The 13,293-nt window shown below is 42.1% G+C and overlaps 1 protein-coding gene across 1 annotated transcript; it reads right to left on the bottom strand.

The window, feature by feature from the left end:
- Positions 1-1,959: 1,959 nt before the first annotated feature.
- On the bottom strand, positions 1,960-12,880 carry HTR1F (5-hydroxytryptamine receptor 1F). The gene is made up of 2 exons (XM_013950033.2): positions 12,828-12,880; positions 1,960-6,008 (listed from the first exon to the last, which is right to left on the bottom strand). Exon 2 carries the CDS (start codon positions 5,968-5,970, stop codon positions 4,870-4,872), a length of 1,101 nt encoding a protein of 366 aa, XP_013805487.1. The 5' UTR covers positions 5,971-6,008; positions 12,828-12,880; the 3' UTR covers positions 1,960-4,869.
- Positions 12,881-13,293: the final 413 nt, after the last annotated feature.

The following is a 13,293-nucleotide window of genomic DNA, read 5'->3' as shown; positions in this document are numbered from 1 at the left end:
TGTACTAAGTAGTTTGACTAATCAAGCACAGTATTTTTTTCTTACATGAAAATATTTCCCTCTGAAATTTTCCTGAGTGGCAAAGTTCATAGTTAAACAGTAACTCATTTGAACATGAAATAGGCTCTAGGAAACTCCAGCCTTAATAAGTTCCTGAGGGTATAAGGTTCCCTTCAGTTATTGCTGTCTGTTATGAGCTAAGGATTTGACCTCAGAAAGACTGCTTTGAAATGAATCAGTAAACTTGACTGTTCATGCCAGTGCTGCTGATTTCTGCCTGTTTTATTCTCTGCAACCTTTCTTCTTAGCCAAATTGTGTATCATAAAGGTTTTCACCTCTTGAGTTACTATAGGATGTCTAGAAAGCCTAGATCAAAAAAGAGTTTGTTGCTTTTAAAAGTTTAGTCTTCCCGATTGAGGAGAAAAATTAGAAAATCTGACCCAGGTGAGTAGTAGGCTCCCCAGAACACACATGAAAAGTCCTTTTTTAAGAAAATAAAATCTGTTGAATTCATTTCAGGATTTTGCAGGGGAGGAGATATCATTATGTTCTTGATATTTTTAGCAGTTCTAATACTGCAAGTACTGTGCCTGTAGCATAGCAGCACTTTTCAGAAGAGGAATACCTGAGACACCAGCTAGTGCCATTCACTGCTCGGGGGCTGGAGTGCTTGTGGGTGACTGCTGTGACCAGTGGGTGACTGCTGACCCATTAGCTGTCAACTTGAGAACAGTTGTTCCTGCACTGGCACAACTCTCGTTTCTAGATGGGCCAGGGTAAGAGTGTTATGTTTATGCTTAATCCTTACAAGGCTGCTGTGAGGTTCTCTTCATGTTTTTCTTGCATCATTTACTCTTTGATGTGTAGAGTTAAAAAAAAAAAACAAAAAAACCCCTTCTTTCCAATAGCTGCAGTAGCTATTTGCTATGTCCCTTCTGCAAAACTGAAATGCAAAGGCCAAATAGTAATGCATACTTGCCTAGAAATAATGTGCTGAGTTTGTAACTACTGGAGAAAATAATTTGACGCAATTATTTCTGTGTATCTATCTGGCACCAGGAATAATTAGGCACCAGCTGAAGACAGTGACTGCCAAAAGCACATTTGGTGGAGGTGGGTGTTTCTGGGTGGTAGAGTCATGCATTAGCAAGTGTGACTGCATCACCAAAACAAAAGTATATTCAGACCCTCATGTCCTTTATAGGGATGTGCTGTCCTCAAGAGGAAAGGACATCACTAAAATACCTGGCAGGAAGGAAAGGCAAAGAACAGAGGAAGGAAAATTAAGGTGTATTTCACCGCCTGCTGTCAGCAAAAAGCATCGACCTGAATTAGATATAGTGTTCATAGCTGCTTCAGGAGTCATTTTCTGTAAAAGCTGAAGAGGGAGCAGGTCAGCTGCTCTAAATCCAGTTCTCTAGATGTTAAATCTAAATTAATGGGTGGGTGGGCTGAAAACAGCAACCTGAAGGACAGCTGCAGTAGAAATAGGGATCCAGGCAGCCTTGAGCAAAGCAAAGCAAAGGTTATAAACCCTCCTCCCCAAATGCACACACACACGTTCTTGTGTTAAGTAGAGTCAGGAAATGGACATAATCTTTTCTGTTTGCTGAGAATGAGCTCCGAATGGGCAAAGAATTACTTGTGAAAAACCTCTCTCATGCATAAAATCTTGCAGTCTCTCTCTTAGTCCTTGAATTCAGTGATAAGCTTTTAACAGTGAGTTGCCCCAGTGGGTGTCTGTGTACTTTGTGTGGAGGGGAAAGCGCAGCCGGCAGAAATCTTAGCCCTTATGCAATTGAAAGGGGAAATCAAGGTTTCTCCAACACATCACATGCATGATATAAATACTAGAGATGAAATGATATTGTGTGGGGACATGTGGTAAAGTGTTTGGCACAGTGAATCCTATTAGAGAACGAGTGATGAGATGCAATCAGACACCAAGAAATCATGGTCCATAACCTGCAAGTGCTTTTAATAGGATAACTATCTGCTTGTTAGCTTGGATTTTGTAGTTGCGTCTTCCACCACTGGGGTGTTGAAGGATGAGCAGACACAGCTCAGTGAAAAGGATACAAAAGAAACAACCCTGCATCTTGAGAAATATTTAGCAGCTTAATTAGATTCAGAGTATAATACTGTTAACAGTGCATAAATGACAGCTATTTTCTGTTTATCTACATATCATTTCATTCTTTGAGCTGAATCCATTATTATTTAAATATGAGTATTGTGAGCATGTTTTCTCCTCAAAAGCAACCCCTATTTTTTCTTCCAACTTGCTTTCACAAGGTATTGTCAAACTTCTTACATGTAAGACGAAAAGCAGCATACTCTGCCCTTCAGCAATCATAAAGGGAAAAGTGGGAGAGAGAAAGTTCTGCCACTAGATATCCAATTTTCCCATAGATATCCAATTTTATGTGTCGGTATTTGGGAAGCATATGGGAAAGAGAGATCTTCCATCTGAAATGTTTCAGTGGGGTTTTCTTTGCTGCCTTCTGCTAATCTGTCCTGTTAGAAAGCTGGATTCCATGGCTCTTTCTGAAGAAAGTAGAGCCCTGCTGATGTTTAAAGTAATTATTTTCTTTCAGCATAGTACTGCCATTGCTGAAGTCATGGGAGTTGCAGAGGCTGTACTCTGCAATGGTAGTAAAGTGCTTTAGGTTACACTGAGCATAAGCTGAATTCCATTCTGCTGCATCCTACTATCTTCAAAATTTAGCTGTGTTACTGCTCAGCTAGAGGTACACTGCATGACAAGTAAGCTTTCCGTTATATCTGTGGATGGGTTAAAATCAACAGTAAAGCAAATGCACAGTTTCTAGTACTCTTGAGTAATATCTTATTTGGATCTTGATGTGAAAGCAGAATACAGTAAGTTTCAAGTGGCAGAAGCAAATTAATTAAATATATCAAGTCTCAAATCCCATCATCTTGCCTCTGATAGCTGTTTTGTCAGCTGGTAATTAGTGGTAACTAATACAAAAATTATTAAACTCCAGAGCTTGGAGTACAGGGGAGAGAGATGTGGAGAGAACTTCTTTCTGGATTTTCTTGTCTAATACAAAATGCTGAAAGTCTTCTGGAAGAAAAACAGCAAAGACCAGCAATAGCTTCCCCAAACTAAGGGTGTGTATAGTTGTCTGACATCTCAGCTTCCTTGTGCTGTCCTTAAGCTGCCAGCCCATATGCCAAATAAGAGCCTCTTTGCAGGAGACTGCTGCTGCTGACAGTGGAGTTTGTAGCTCTGATAAGGACCCCGAGTCCTTATGCCCGTTAGACAGCACTGAATGGCTGGCAATGAATGCAAACACACACAGCCTAAATCCATTTATCCTGTAAAGTGCAAAACCCTCATGCAAAGTATTAATTTCCTTAAACATTATGTCCCTGGGTTCTGTTGTGGCTCTTAGTTATTCATCTGCACTAGGGGGTAAACACCCAGGGGCCTGTTAGTACCCTTAGATGTTAGCAAATGGGCACAGCTAGTTTGGAGGCAAGGGCTGTTTTCCCCATGTCTTAGTGTTGTGGTTTGTCATCTAGAGTGTGCAAACCAAGATCAACTAAGGTGCTGTCTCTGGGGCTTACAGGCAGCCCTCAAAAGGACTTGTTTGTTGTGGCTGTTTTTAACCAAACCAGCTGTCTAGGGATGGCAGTAGGGGGTACAAGGTCCTTTCAGGTCTGCTGGTATTGACAATGGGGACTAGAAGCTCTGGGGGAAGTTTTGGAGGTGCCAGTCAGTGCACATCCCACAGGATCCCCTCCCCAGGTATATACTGCAGACTGAGATCACTCCCTCTGCCCTTACGGGAGAAGCTGCTGCAGGGCCTTTTCAGGGGACCCAAGCTGCCAGTGTCATGGTCAGTCTTTGCTTTCTCATGTGATTGGAAAGAGGGTGCACAGCCCTAGCACTTGAGAAAGTAGAGAAAAGACTGATGTGGACCAGCTGCTCTGGCAAGCTAGAGTCATGTCCCTGCTGAGATAGCGCCTTGGAGAACCAGGCACTACATGCATCCAAACCACATGAGGTGTTCCAGCTGTATGGCCGTTTTCCTTGGGGCTACATCCGTGTCCGCCCTGGGTGTGCAATGGCAGAGGGCACAGGACGCTGGCTGTCTACGAAACCTGCAACCCCCTGAGTGCCTGGCCTGCTGCTGGTCTGCAAGGGCATCCAGCAGTGATGACTTCCTCTACGGGAGCAGGTGTCTGTGGAGAAGGCAGAGCTGTGGCTGCACTCAGCTCATTGACAGACGGTGATACTAGATACCTTCAAAGCTTCTTCCCTTGAATGGGGATGGCTTGGCTCTGTGGTGCAGGCCTGTGCCTAAGTGATAAAATGGAGTCTTAATTCAAAGGTGTATTTTCTATCCATCTGATTTGTTATAGGGATCAAAGCACGTGTGAGATTTTACTTAGAACTTCATTGGTGACTAAGATTGCTTGTTTTTTGTTTCTTTGTTCTGTCTAAAGACCAGTTCAGCACTGAGCTTCTTACTTTTTAGGCTCTGACTCTGTGAGGACTAACACTCTGCAAAACTTCAAATGTGCAAGTATTTCTTTCATGTTTAAGGAAATACATGTGTGGTTTAAGCTAAGCAGCTGTGCGAATCCCAGCTGGATCAGGGCCACAACGAATATACACTACCTCCTTTTCCAGAGCAAAACTGATCCCAGATGATCCATTTCTTTAAACCTTAGGCAATTTATGCTCTCAGTACTACTGATACAAAAGTTAAGAGTCATAATGTAGATGCAGAGTCTTGGTGCTTTTCCTTAAATACAACAAATGTCATCTCAGTCATATAAATTTACACAGGTTTAAAAAAAAAACAGGTATGTTCTCCTTATATGAACAAAAACTCTTAAAGATATTGCCTACACCGCACAAGCTTCTGAAAGGCTTTCTTGAAATCTTCATTAAAGATTGTGTAGATTAGAGGGTTAATAAGGGAATTGATATATCCCAGCCATGCTAGGAAATTAGACATGTCTTCTGAGATGTGACATCTTTCACAGGTATTAACAACTACTTCTTTTACAAAAAAAGGGAGCCAGCAGATCACAAATGCCCCCAAGATCAAACCCAGAGTAGTTGCTGCCTTTCGCTCTCTTGTGCTAGAGATTCTCTGTTTTTTCCAGGACTTCTCTTGCTTAGACTCAGACCTGGGGCTTCGTAGGGTGATATTGATTTTATCACAGTCCATCAGAGGATCTGATGTCTTCTCTACCGTGGTGGACATTGAAGTAAGTTTGGTGCTTCTTTCACCTGCCTCCAAAAGGACTTGTCCATTTACCTCATCCCTTACGATCCGACTGACGCTCCTTCTGTGAAATGTCTTTGCTGCCTTGTATATCTTGTAATAAAGAATCAAAATCAAGGCCAGTGGGATGTAGAAGGCGCCAAATGTAGAGTAAATGGTAAAAACAATGTGATCGTGTTTGATAATGCATTCATCATCCCTGCTGGTTGTCTGGTGCCGCCAAAACAAAGGCGGCATGGAAATAAAAATGGATATGATCCATACCACTGCAATCATGATGCCAGCATGCTTAGGTGTCCTTTTCCTGGCATATTCCACAGCATCCGTGATTGCTCTGTACCGATCCAAAGCAATGGCAGAAAGATGCAAGATGGAACATGTGCAGCAGGTAATGTCCACGCTCAGCCAAATGTCGCACACCACTTGCCCCATGATCCAGGTCTCCTTTACAATGTAGACAATGCTGAAGGGCATCACTAGGACTGCCACAAGGAAATCGGTCACTGCAAGAGAGCAGATTAAATAGTTGGCGGGATGGTGGAGCTTTCTTGTCACGATTATTGCAGTCATCACAAGAGAATTGATGGCTGTTGTCATTAGTGCAAGCACAGACAGGGTAATGGAAATGAGAATCTTGGATGTCACCCATTCGAATAGTTCTTCTGATGTACTGTTTTGTTCAGTCGAGTTGATTAAATCCATGTTCCCTTTTAAAGGTGATCTTTATCTGTGGAAGTTACCTGTTGGAAAGATAAAAACACTTTAGAAAACACATCCTTTGTCCCCAGGGAGTCTTTAGTATTGTCATCCTAGAAGACTATGGACCCAAACTTACAGGAACCTCAGATTTATCATCAGCAACAACTCTGGCTCCAAGCAAAGATTTTCCTGGCCAACTCTGTGTGAGGTGTTCTGCCTCCAGAATAGAAGTCTTCTCTTTCTCCTTGGTCGTGCTGATGGGATGGGTACGTTTGCGTGGCAGAGAAGAGCAAGGTGCAGTGGCGCCTGAGGTGGTGTAGCCCTGTGGGGTGCTGTGCAGTGGTGGCGAGGGGGAGGCAGCCCTGCTCCTCAACCAGGGCAGCAGCATCAGCGTGGCCCCTGGGTTTGCTCCATGGCATGGACCGAGCCCTCCTTCTTACAGCTTACTCTGAGTAGATTATGGTTGCTTCTTGAAGCTGCTTAACATAGTCTCTTTCTAACGTAAGTACCAATACTGCTTTTAGGCTGGTCCTATTAACTCTGCTAAGCAGTGTAAATGCTTTTAAAAAGTTTTAATCTACAGGAAGTTGGTGTAGTGCTGCTTTTCTCTAGTCCTTTTTCCCTGTCAGTATGTGAGTGCATCCCTGTTTGTGTATAGATAAGCATGAGTTTTCTAAACTGAGACATGGTTTTCAGGAAAAAAATGAAAGTGGAAAAATTGCAGTACAAACAGGAGATGAAACAGTTTTGTATTGAAAGCTTAATTTGAGAGCCTCCTCTTACATGGCTCTAAAATGACACAGCTGAATATATTTTAAAGCTTCAAATGGTTGGCTTATTGTCTAACTGAAATATCACATATAGATGAGATGTTTGAGAACATCGCTTCTTCTCAAGTTCTGCTATTCTGTGGTTGCTGCTGTAGAAAACTGCACAGGACTTGAATGCTAGTTGTACTGCTGATGCCAGTCTCTACAGAAACAGTGCAACTCCTCTTTGGCCCTACAGAAAGCAGGAATATACTTAAATGGTATGATGAAATGAATTCTCAGTTATGTTCTGGAGATGTACAATTCCACCTACTTTCATATCAAAGAGGGTTTCTAAGATCTCTACAGACTGTAACCGAAGTGCAAGTTTCCTGTTTCTTAGACCAGAGCTTGTAACTCTCTCACACTGAGAATTATCAGATTTCAGCCTCTTGAGATTTTTGACTGGCAATTTCTTGTGTGTAAGATTTACAAGAAGAACCCCTAAGAGGGGGGTTTCTTTGACCAGTTCTGGAATGAAGTGGACTGCACTTGTGTTGCATTGGATGCCACATGTAGGGAAATAAATGAATACCTTTTTTTTAGAAAAAAGAAGGTCTCATTAACATCATTAAAGCTTTTTTGTATTGTGCTGGAGTGGCTGAAAAAAATGCTTATATGCTGTATGCCACCTCAACCCCAGTTCACTAATTCAGTGTGATTCCCCTCCCCCCCTCCAAACCTGGGCAATGGTTAATATGTTATTGGGCTATTCAAAAATATAATGTTTTTAGCACTGCTTGGTTAACATTTAATTGCATGGAAGGACAAGGAAAGAAAATACATTTTACTCAGTGAAATTTACAGTCACTGAGCGGAATTTTGTCTTATATATGAGCAGATTACAGCATGCATGTGCTGTTTGTCTTTCTCTTTGTCCCTCTCTAAACTTACAGTATACTTCACACTAGCATAAAAATAGTTCTTTCAGCACGTCAGCGTCACCTTAAAACCTTCTGAATCCATAGTAATTGCTAGGTTGCAGATATTTTTGTCTGTAGCTAGCTGCCTTCCAGAGAAGGAACAGGCACCTATAGTATTATCTGGTGAATGTTCAACCCCTGCTAAACAAATCTTCATTTTTGAGCTTCTATAAATACATGGAAAAAACAGTTCATGGGAGAAACTCATAGTTTGATGATATTCAACAACTGGTCATATTTGAGAGTCACTGAAGTTGATTAACTTATAAATTCCTGCTCTTTGGATATTAGTGTTTAATTGCGAGCAAATGAAAAGCAATTTAGAGATAATGAAATCTGATTAATAGCTTTTGAAAGACTATTCAGTTTGAGCCCATGGAGTAAGGAAGATGGTATTGGTAAGTTCACAGAGCTAGCGTGTAGGAATAAGTGGGTTTCCTTAGTACTGCAATGACTTGGAAGCTCTTTATAGAAGCGGAGCAATGCAGTGGGCTTACTTGCCACATGCAGTGATTATACTTCTCTGTATGGTCTAAAGAGTATGAGCCTGTATGGTCTGATTTCATAAAGGCCGATAGCACAGAAATGCAGCAGTACTGAAGACTACCGCAGCAAGTCTTCAGTGTACTACTATTAGACATTGTGCTGGGGTCTCCTGTTCTTGGCACATAACTTGTTCTTTAATGATACGCTTCTGGAAATACACCCTTCTGTTTTATGTGGAGTGTTAAAATCCTCTGCCATTGAATGTGGTGTCCTTCAGAGCCCCAGCAGCAGGTGTCCGGGCTGATCCCCCAGGGGTGCTGGGCAGACCAAGAATTGTGGCTCCATCTAAGGGAGGCAGCAGCCCTGCAACAAGATTTGCCCTCCAAAGTGGTGGCTCACTCTGAGGTTACAGAGCCATCCTGTGCCTGTGCTGTGTGGGACTGCAAGCCACAATGTTTGGAGGCTTTCCTGTCCAAGTAGGATGAGGAGCCTCTGCTAACTGTGGCTGTGATTTGTGCAAGCTTGTTGGGGTGATCATTAGCTAAAAGACTTTTTATAAATATGTTTTATAAATATGAGAAGTTGAAAGGCTGGCAGCATTTAAGACTGGCAGCATCTGTTGCTTCTTTCTCTTTAGATTGCTCCAGGATGAACTAATTCTGGATTTCTTCTTGCTAAGTTGAATTCAGTTTAATCACTGGCTTCTGTCCTAAGGAAGCAATTGAACCACTTTTAGGAGTATAAAGGATGATCCTGCAGATAGTGCACTGGGTTAGGATGCAGGAGAGCTGGGCCTGCACCCCTCTGTAGTAGGCTTGCCTTGTCAATTTTTGAGTAAATTTAAGTGATTTGGTTCACTCTCTGTAAAATAGCTACGCTAGTGCTTTCCTGCTGCCCCACTTTGCATAGTTATGTTATCTTCTCTTTAGCAGGAGGAGTTCTCTCTTGTATGCGTTCAGTGTGGGGAAGATCTAATTTCAGATGGTGTCCCCAAGTGCTCTAGGCACACTAGCATAACTGCAGCTCAGACTTTGATGTTATCTGTGAGAGTCTTCTGAGCCCTGGCCTCATAGAGCAAGCATAATCCCTCTGCTCTGTGATGTGGGCATGGATGTGATCTCCACATGGCTACATATCTGACATAAGACTTCAAAAGGAATCGTGGAAGGCTTGGAGCCCTTTTCTCTGCAGTGAATTTACTTTGATGAATGAAAACAAACTTGCAGTCATGCTGAACTGAAGAGGAATCTCTATTTAAACAATTATAGGATGTGTTCAGCAGTGACAGTTAACTATTTTCAAAGAAATTCTTACAATCCAGCTGTTTTGAAGGCCCCTTTTATGGAGCTGGCAATTCAGTGCCCCTCTTAAAGGACTAAGAAGAATCAGCTTATCACTGGTATCTCAGAAATGTTGTATCTCTTGGAAATGTTGTCATCTATTATTACCTTTTCAATATGCAGCGATTGTTGGAAGACTTTTGAAAGACTTGATGCTTCAGCTCTGTATTTTGCATGTATAGTCTCCTGAATTTAAGATTGGTGAAAATGATGTTTTGTACTTTATCTTCACTACAGATCTTAACACAGTAGATTATTCTATGACTGTTATTAAAGTATAAGTACGGTATTTTAGTTGACCCAGAAAAATATTAGCCTTTGATTGCTGAACAAGCACCTTGTAAACAATGTTCATTGCTGTTCACCTGAGATATTGTGTCTGTTAGCCTTGTATATGTTAATATTACTATTTGTGAAGAAACACTTTTAGGAATCTTTTTTTTTCTTCCCTCCCTGTTATGGCATATTAAGGTGATATGAATATAAGTACTTCCTTGGTGATAAAGCATGTATATCATCTGTCTAATCTTGTTTAGAAGGCATGGGATAAAATGTATATAGTGCCTTATCACAAAAATAAATGTTGAATTTGCCCACTGGCAACTCAAAGAAAAAGGAGTGTTGCTGGTGCTTCTCAGTTTTGTAGCTACATGTGTGAGTGTTGTTATTAAACCCATAAATGCTTGCTTATATCTGAGCTTTACAGGATAGCAACAAAAGTGATTGCTCTTGTTTAGCAGCATCGGTCTGTCCTTGTAGGTTTAGAAAACAGCACTCCTCTGCCTTTGAGCAAACCTGGGAAGGAATAGAAAACACTGGTTCCTAGGTAAACATGGCTGGGGATGCCTTTGGGAAAGGCGTCATGACCCATGTTTTGGGTCATAAATTTAGACTGAACTGTTAGAAGTTTCCAGCTACTGTTTGTTGTTGTTGTTGTTGTTGTTGGGTTTTTTTTTGGTGTCTGATTTGTTTTAAAATGCTTTAAGCACTGTCAGGGAGAAAACTTGCCAATTACAGTTTGACTGCTACTTTTGAATACAAGTTTTCTGGGTGTACTGGAGGGTGTTTGCTTGTTCTTTTGTCCATGGGGATTCCTTAGCAAAATGTGTCTTTGGTTTAAAACACCATCAAAAACAAAAGCAGAGCTCAGAAAAGCAAAATGAGCATCTGATTGAACTATGGGTATTTAAAATGTTACAGACAACGACAGTCTTTGCACTGCCAGATTGTCCTCTTGGTTCCTTATGTGCCATTAAGTAAATGCAAAATTAAGCAGGTAATAGAGAACAATCCTGATCATCTCTCCCATTCAAACAGGCTCCAACTGGCCTTGCAATGATGAAGTGTTTCACCTGTTAGCAGAATTCCTGGCTTTTTTGGCCAAACTGATCCATAAGCCAGTTAGGCATTGCCTTCTTGCTCCTGTGGAAACTGATCCTACAAACTTCCTGACAAAGGGAAGACCCTATGCCTCTTTTCAGCTATCCTGCTTTTACAACCACCTCCTGTGCAGGTTAGCCAGATACTTACAGAGATAAGACTAAAATAATCATAGAAGGGTAAGGTAGTCATAAGTACCAGCATTGCGTGGGAGCTAAAATTGCTTCTGAAAAACAGTATTTATGAGCTCGTAAAAATCTTTCCCAATGTGGCTGTCACTGTCTCTAGATACCGATCAAGTGATGTGCTAATGACAGGTAGGTTAGTAGTGACCCAATACATTATATATGAGTAGAAGGAACTAACACCCTTCTGTAGTAAATGAATCTGTATAAAGAGGGTGAACTCCTACCAGATCTCATGGGGGAATATGTATTTTGCTGAGCCCAAGCCCTAGAGTCCCAACAAGTGAGAAAGAGAAGAGGAGCACTTTCATTTGACTCTTAGATGTCCTGTCCTTAAATTCTTTCCTCCCAGTAATTCTTTCCAAGGCTCCTGAAGCTACAGTGCATCTCCTGGTACAAGGCAGGGATGACTACTCCATTTACAAGAGAGGTACTAGCCAAGCAAAGGCAGCCGATGCCATCCCTGGAACACACAGTAAATGTCCGTCAGCAATTTGAAGTGAGAAGCAGAAATCACAAGGTGGCCCTATGCTGTCTGCATTTCTGCATGTTTCATGTAGATGTGCCTCTTCCTTCTAAGCCATAATTTTGAAGCTTTCAAATCTTGGTGCATTGCCAGATCTTCTAAAATGGCTTACAACTTACTTTCTTAACTTTTTTCTCTTTTAAGAGCTATATCTGCTTCTTAATTAGGAGGTAGAGTGGAACCCCTTCCTTCCAGATCTTCATCTGTCAGCAGTCACAGGTGCATGCTTAAGTAGTGCTTGGGTTTCTCTGTTTTGGGTGGCACTGTCTCAGCCCATGGAACTGAGTATATCTGGACCTCAAATGGATGAATAATCCTAAAGGTGTTTAGGTTTTGCTGCTTGAAACTTTTTACTGTAATTATTTACCATTACCACCTGTACAAGGTCACAGCAGACCCATTTCTAGAAACACAGACCAAAACTACAAAATCACAGATAAATCCGTTGAACTATTATCAATTAAAGATAATACAGAATTCTGTCTTCCAAGCACCCCGTCAGGAGAAGCACGGGTAAGCAGATAGTCTTTGCAGCATGCCCTGAATGTCAATATAACACATGAAGGAAACAAATTTGAGAGTCCTGGAGAATACTGTGCCTCCAGCTAGAGATTCACAAATCCATTCTTGCCTGAGCACAGGAACTCTGCTTTGTTACAGAGTGGCAAAGAAAAGTCCATTTCTGTGCCTTGAATTCAAGGTACAGAAGTTGTACAGTAAACCTTCATTAGATGTTTTTCTTATTCATGTTACCAGTCTAAGAGTCCTAGTGTTTGCAAAATGAAACACTGCAGTATGTTTTGTGCCAGGCAAAACAAAGAAGAGGCTTGTTTCTAGTTTTCCGGACAGCCCTTTAAATTCTTTCAGCCAACAGAAATAATCCTAAATGGTGAAGATGACACACAAATTCTGACAGCTTTAACCCCAAAAGATACCACCCCAGGTGTCTGCTCTGTCATATATTTGCCCTTGGTGCAGAATCAGTGGCTGGGGGGGAGCTTGTGCTTCCACTGAAGCAGTTGAAGTGCAACATCTGAGGGCTTGCACAGGCTGCCAGGGAAGATGAGCTTGCCCTGTACTGCCGAGTGCTGTAGGAGAGGTGCAAGCACTGACTCCCTCAGGACCCAAATGAAGGCAGTAATCTCTGGTAAAAAGGCAGAGTGAAGCACTGAGATAGCTCCTGTCTTCCTTCCCTGATGTAATTAACTCACCTTCATGTTTCTTATCGAGGATGTATAAATTGCAAAGTGATGGCTGTGACTCCTTTGGCACATCTCCCTCCAGACGGCTGCGCTCCTTGCTTCGTTACTTCACAAGCATTTCCAGGCGCTCCACGTTTTCCAGTCTGCAACAAAAGACTCTTCAAGCCCCAACATAACAACCCCACGTAATGGAGATTCTCGCACCTCTATCGCACAGGGGTGGCTCCTTTCCGCCCCACAGTTCAAAGGTGTTGCTGGCAGCTCCTGGAGATGTACCACTAGAGCTAGCCTTAAAGTCAGCCAGGTAACTGTGAGCAGAGCACTCAGCAAAACCCACCTGCGAAGCAGGGTTGCTACACAGGTGGGGTTGGTCTGCGATGTGCTCCTTTATGAATTCACCATGTTCTCTAGTTACATCTGTTGGACTGCAGTGTAGCCCTCTGCAGCTTGTCAAGCTTGCCTGGAGGATACCTCC

This window comes from Apteryx mantelli, chromosome 1 (genome assembly GCF_036417845.1).
Source record: "Apteryx mantelli isolate bAptMan1 chromosome 1, bAptMan1.hap1, whole genome shotgun sequence".
Taxonomy (NCBI): domain Eukaryota; kingdom Metazoa; phylum Chordata; class Aves; order Apterygiformes; family Apterygidae; genus Apteryx; species Apteryx mantelli.
Note: the sequence above shows the minus strand (reverse complement) of the source record. Positions and strands in the feature narration are given on the sequence as shown.

What these genes read in the sequence shown, in the direction of transcription:
- HTR1F (XM_013950033.2), bottom strand. Translation starts at nt 5,970, where the DNA reads ATGGATTTAATCAACTCGACTGAACAAAACAGTACATCAGAAGAACTA.